At 33.8% G+C, this 7,042-nt stretch overlaps 1 protein-coding gene across 1 annotated transcript; it reads left to right on the top strand.

Moving 5' to 3' along the window:
* Positions 1-681: 681 nt before the first annotated feature.
* LOC113059715 (apolipoprotein C-I-like) lies at positions 682-2,424 on the top strand. Its single transcript, XM_026228256.1, has 4 exons — positions 682-976; positions 1,587-1,655; positions 1,785-1,923; positions 2,110-2,424. Exons 1-4 carry the CDS (start codon positions 883-885, stop codon positions 2,168-2,170), a joined length of 363 nt encoding a protein of 120 aa, XP_026084041.1. The 5' UTR covers positions 682-882; the 3' UTR covers positions 2,171-2,424.
* Positions 2,425-7,042: the final 4,618 nt, after the last annotated feature.

Here is a 7,042-nt window from a genome sequence, read left to right on the forward strand (position 1 = left end):
GCAGGTATGTTCAGTATTTCGGTATGCAAGAAGACACGAGATAGTGTGGAAAGTGATCGCATACTACCTTCATTAGGAAAAAATATCCTCTTTAGTTTTATAGACAGTCAAGTGGATGTTGAGCAGATGCAAGGATAGCGTTACATCCACACAAATTGTCCAAATGTTTGCATTTTACTTACTTCCTCCCTTTCTTCATCTGGTATCAATCCCTAGACAGAGTGAAATGGTGTGTTCTCTAATACCAGTTAGAGGTTCCTCCAATCACTTCTTACAGTTTCAGCAATGTTTACTTTAAATAGTGTAATGTGATCATTATTTACCACTTTGAATAGATAGTAAGAAACTAGCTACTCTCAGCTATAATGGGTACTAATATTTTAGATCCTTTTTTTCAGACCCTGAACATTCAAAAAGGAATGACTTTACCTGTGAAGCACAATACTATCCAATTTAGTTTATTTATTTTATTGGCACTTCAACAGCTTTGTGCAAAATAGTCTTTAGATGCTTAGTTTTGCTTGCATTTTAACTTGACTGAGAAATGACTTCATTGATTTAGTCCACAGTTGTTTTAAGAATAGTTTTGGAAAAGTGTGTGTTGAGAGGAGCACGTAACCTCCCTGATAATGAATGGACGTTGTACTATCCACGCATCGGGGTACCAGATAAATAATTTGTGACTGTTACTCTTGTTTCAAATGTCACTGAACGGATTACTATGTATTTCTCAGGAATAATAAAAAATCTCTGGGAAACGGAGTTTACTCACCTTTAATGTTCACTATAGCCACCTGTGAAATGACAAAACAGAACGAAGATCAACAGAGAGGTACAGAGAGTGATCGCAAGAGGTCTCGGTAGGTCAGAGGTGGTTTTATCATGCTAATACGTCAGCTCAGTACCGCTATAAAGGGCCAAGCCATCTGTGGGACATTACAATCTCAACCCAATTCTCTCGAGGACTGCAGGAAAGGTATGACAGCTTACATTTATTCCTGAAAACCTTCCAAAACTTTTAAAAGAATAACGCAGCGAATCTAGCGAGCTTTACACTGAAACAATAAACATAGCCTATTGGCGACATCTAGGTGTCGTTGTTTGCCATCATCGCTGAATTCAGCAGCTTTGAATTATTCTTGTTAGTTAAGTAAAGTACAGTATTTAACATTTAAGAACAGCACCTGCTTAAAAAAAATTATACTAAATAAATAAAAAATGTCTCATTTAATTTAGTATTTCTATTGTTTATTTTCATTTTTATTACAGCAGACGTCTTCAAGTCTTAAACACATAATTGTGCAATTGTGTGCAGTTTAATGTAATTACACTTAGTGTTAAATCAGATAAGTTTGATGATACATATACAATATATTTCTTTCAAAATATTTAACAACCAGTTTGGTATGAAGTTTTTAATAGGGAAGTGGTGAAACACTTGGCTAGACACTCTGGGTGTGATGTAACCTATAGGCGTACATTTATTTTTTTATGTAGTCTTCAAATAATTTTACCCTCAACTGCCCTAAATGACAATTGTCTGTCATCACTGGCTCTCTAATCGCATTTTATTCTCTATGTTACAGGAAAAATTACAAAGATGAAACTGTACCTGGCTGCAGCCGTTCTGATGCTTGTGCTTGCTGTGCACACAGGTAAAATCATCCCTCGGAAGCTTCTACAGTATACGACTTTTGAATATCCTTAAACAACAATTTGTAGTCTTCTTAGATTTAATATAAGAACAGATGAGATTTAACAATGTATAAATTGCATTTAAACAGAGGCCCAGGATGAGCCCACACTGGAACAGCAATTTGCCAAATTCCAGACCAAGGTGATGGAGCTTACAGAAGACCTGACGCAGAAGACCAAGACCACCTTCGAAGAGCTTGAAAAGAACGAGCTTGTCATTAAAACCAGGTAAGAGTAATACATTTTTTTCCAAGTTTCTTAAAAATGTATTAACATTACATGTTATTTTATTTTTATATTTATGAAATGTATTGTTCGGACATTCATGTTGTTTTTGCAATGGCATAGAATCTGCTTCAATTTCTAACTGCCAGTTAGCTTTTCTAATACAATTCAATCTTTTTGTCTTGGCAGGAACTGGCTTACTGAGCAGTTTGAGGCGATGAAGGATAAGATAGCCGCATCCATTATTTAAAGTGAAAAGCAATGATCTTATACCCTTCGTCCCTTCAATCATGTCATTACTGTGGGATATGTGATACCACCCAGACCCTGTTGTGCCAACTGGTGCATTTGTTAAAGTTCAGTACATCTTCAAAATCTGTGATGATCTCCATGTCATTTGTGTAAAATAGTTTAAAATTTTGCTGTTAAATATTGTCGGGAAAAGTGTAAAATCTAAATATACATTCAGATTTTTTTCGAAAGAATAAATGATGGAACACAGAACCAGTTTGTTTTTGCATCATTTCCAAGACTGAGCATTTACAATTTGTTCACATTAAGCATCCAACAACTGAATATTGAACTATTTTGAATAGAAATTATTTGATATAAATATATTTACATATTATAAATATATTTGAATTATTCCATATTTATTATTTGTGTCAGCCTATACAATATGCTACATGAAATCATTTTTAAATCGGTTTTGGAAGTTTATTTCTAAAAGAAATACTAAATAAAGAATTATATATGAAAACACTTAAATGAAGACACAGCATCAACATAACAATTAATAAAGGATCAATCAATGTACAGTATAAAGACCAGTATGTAAATTAAATGCAAATCATAGGTCAAAGGGATTTTAACATCAGACCACATGAGGTTAAAGTCACTGTTTGTCCTCAGTTAATTATCAGTTCATTTCCATGATCAACATCAGTCTTCCCAGTTCAGCAACCAAGTTGACCCCTTTTCCTTGAATTATATCCCACTATTGAATTTTCTGGCCTAAATGCAACAAAGGTAAATTTGTTTTTCTGTTCAGTGCCTCAGGGGATCAAGGTTGAAACATCCTATATTTATTAACAGTCGAAAAAAAATACAACTGGTAAAAGGAACCGTTCTTATATATTAAAATAATATTAAAATAAGTATTTTAATTTAAATATTAAAATAATTCAATTTAATTTAAATACAAAAAATACTAACCGCATAAGACTTTTGCACAGTACTATATATATATATATATTTTATTGCATATATATATATATATATATATATAGTACAGACCAAAAGTTTGGAAACATTACTATTTTTAATGTTTTTGAAAGAAGTTTCTTCTGCTCATCAAGTCTGCATTTATTTGATCAAAAATACAGAAAAAACAGTAATATTAGACACAATATTTGTTACAAACTCCAAATTTGTTTTGTCGTTGATCATCTAAGTAAGCAGCATGCAGTGCCTGCTCAGTAGGGTGACCAGACATCCTGTTTTTCCCAAGACAATACCGTATTTTTTATTGCATTATATATATATATATATATATATATATATATATATATATATATATATATATATATATATATATATATATAGAATACAATTTCTCATATCGGGCTCATATGCCCCCACCCCTGGTCACCATACTCAGAAATGATGCGTGGGCTGCTTCTTAGAACCAATTCAAATGCAGCACTACTGCAGCAAGATATCATTCTTCTCAGAAAACACTGAACCATAGACAAGCTCATCACATAAACCTCAGATAAACTTTATCAAATCTTCAAAATCCTGCTGATAGTCCTTCTGAAACAAAACAAAACAAAAAAAACTATGTATACTTTTAATAAAATTTTACATTTATCCCCATGAATTAGCTCAGGGGTGTCAAACTCAATTCCTGGGTCAATAGGGTCACTCAAAAAAAAAAAAAAAATTGTTGAATCTTTGAAATGCATGGATGAAGTAAACAGAAAAAAAGTTAGATGAATAAGAAGATGGAAAAAATATGGAAAATGAATGGAAGCAAAACAAATTTGACAATTAATTGAATGTATTTAAGAAAAGGGTCCACAGTTTGTAAATTAGATACATTTTGTTCCAAAGAGGAAAGTTTACTGGGGTCTCCTTCTGTCAATTTGGCAAGTTTTCTACAACCTTTGGACAGCCTTTGCTTAACCCCTAGTAAGGAATATTGATTCTGGCAATCAAAAATGAAACAGCTGTCTGAGCACAATTAGTGAATTTAGTGCTGAATAAGTTGAAAAATGTTATATGTTTATTTAAATCTTTTTTACACTTCTGTCTATAGAACAGACAAAGATATGAACTGTAATTAACTGTAAGCCAAATAAATGTTGCTTATGAACAAGTGAAAAAAAAAAAAAAAGCTAAAGTTAATAAAAAAAGGTAAATTGTTTCCATATTTTATTTGCATAATTTGTTTTGGCTTCTGTATAGTAACAGTATAAAAGCCAATTATTTAGCATTACATAATATCACTCTTTTTCTTTATATTTTTATTTCTTTACAGCCAAAATTAGACCTTAATGACCTATATACATAACCTATATACATATACTAAAAGATGCTTTTATATTGTCAATGAGGAACATTATAATTCGGGGGTCTTGTCTTGAATGCACCTTATGCTTCTTTTAGAAGTACCTGTTCAGTGTATACCCTAAATGCATCTTTAATGCTCTAACAAACACAGAGGGCATGTGATTATGCTTGATGAGTGATTTCATAAGTATCCCCTCATGCCTTATTAATACACTCAAAGGGAAAAGTGAACTTTGAGTGGCCATGTAGGAACAGTATGTCCACTGGTGTGTCTCTGTGAGTTATTGAGTGAGTGTGTGAGTGTGTGTGTGTGTGTGATGACGTTTGTTTGGTCAAGATGTAATGCAGATATAGGAATGGACGGTAGACAATATAACTGCAGACACAACGACTGCAGTTGACTCCAGTCCATTATTTCTCTCTACGGGAATCTCACTAGCACAAGGTAAAGTGAGTAAAATTACTTACAATGCATCAGTATTAATTACAAATGCAAAAGATTATATTAAAACTGCTGCATTAAAACAGTTGAATCTTTGGTTTGTGCATTTTGAAAATTAATTTAAGTGTTGGAAATGTGATATTTACATTCACTGGCATGTTCAGCAGACAAATAAAGTTTAAATTTCTGTTTTTCTTCTCCTAGATGAAGCTGACATTTGCTCTCATTCTTGCACTCCAAGGTAAAAACTAGTTCTTGAAAATCTGTCTCTCTTTGTTAACTGGTGCACAACTGGAAAAAAGAATAAAACATTAGAACAGAAAACTTGAGGCCTGTTCATGTCAGTTTATATTTAGTTTATACAAGATTATAACCTTACTGGAAATTTAAGGTAGATTTAGTTCATTTGAAGTGATTAAATAACAGAACAAAGTAAAATATCAGATGTCATCAGGTTATTTGCATTTTGTTTATAGGGTGAAACTTATACACTTTTTGCCGTAGAGATGACTAGGTGACTGCCTCATTTATCTTGAATTAATCCTATACATGAAGGACTGACATGTAGGGGGCATCTCAGCATGAAGCCATGTTAAAGGGTTAGTTCACCCGAGAATGAAAATTTGTCCATGTTCCACTCACCCTTGAATAAAGTCCCCCTGTAGCAAATCCATGCATTTTTGTAAGATAAATATCCAGATTTCAAATGTAATAAACACTTTTTTCAGTTAGCAGAAGTGAGAAAAAAGTGTTTATTACATTTAAAATCTGGATATTTATCTTACAAAAACGCATGGATTCGCTACAGGTGGCCTTTTTTCAGCCTCCGGAGCTGTATGAGGGATGCTTTATTTCACGTCTTCTGAACAGTTGACAACAAACACCCTCATACCCCACTGAAAGGCTTGGAAGAGTAATGACAATTTTTAATATAACTTTGATTGTATTATTCTGAAAGAGGAAAGTCACATACACCTAGGATGCTTCGAGGGTGAGTAGAAGATTCTAGGATGCATTCTCGGGTGAACTAACCCTTTAAAGGGATGAGCGATTTACTCATAACACATATACAGCTGTGCAGACCTTTAACTGGTCCAAACTATAATTTTGTACACATAGCAACCAAGAACTTCACAATATGTGTGTTTAAACATGCTGTTTAAGGTGGCCACATGGCTGTTTTATATAATTCTAAAACTGTTTTCTTCCTCTTGTAGTGTCGACGTGCGTGTGGGCACAGCAATGGCCCGAGCCTGATAAGGAGTTAGTGGAGAAATATCAGGGGCTGAAGGAAGTTTTCTTTAAAAGGATCAGCAATGCTTTGGAAAAAGCCCAAAGTTCCTTTCAACCAGTGCTAGAGAGCATATCAACAGAAGGACCAGCCAAAGAGGTTTTAGAAGAAATTAGGAAAAACCAAAGATTGCAAAGTATCGTCAAAATTATGAGGTGAGGGATGCCTCAAACTAGTCATCTTACTGCATCGCTGAGTCCATCATTCTAATATCCTTCATTCCAGTTATTCCATGTCAGTAAATCTACTATGTTTTGTGTGCTTCTTTCAGCGGTCTGGCCTCTGACCTTGAGCCTTCTGTGAACAATGCTCGCATGGCTCTTCTCGGTGCTTACGGCCAATATCTGCGACCCTACATTGGAGAACATCTAGACAAAGCAATTACCAACATCAAGCCAGTGCTGGATACTGTCCTGCCTCATGAGGGTTAGAGTCTGAGGCTCATCAACCACTGACTCCTTCAACTCAGCAAAAATGTGCTTTTTTATCACTTCAGTAATGAATACAGATCTGAAACTCCAGCATGTCGGTGCAGTTTTTTTGCATGTACAGACTGTATCTGTGTATTTCCTACTGTTCTGTTCAGTGCATGAAAACAACATCCAGTATTAATAGAGTGTGAATTATATGATTTTTTGTGTGCCTCATAAAGAAACAATAAGACTCAAACTAAATAAAAACATCTGTAAATCGCAAACCCAAGCTTTGAAAGTGAATAACTAGCATGTCCTATAGCTAAACAAAAACTAAAACATGGGTACATTTATGTTAACATATTATATTTATTTAACAGTATAATTTAGTTTATTCCAAAC

Source organism: Carassius auratus, chromosome 41 (genome assembly GCF_003368295.1).
Source record: "Carassius auratus strain Wakin chromosome 41, ASM336829v1, whole genome shotgun sequence".
In the NCBI taxonomy this organism is placed as follows: domain Eukaryota; kingdom Metazoa; phylum Chordata; class Actinopteri; order Cypriniformes; family Cyprinidae; genus Carassius; species Carassius auratus.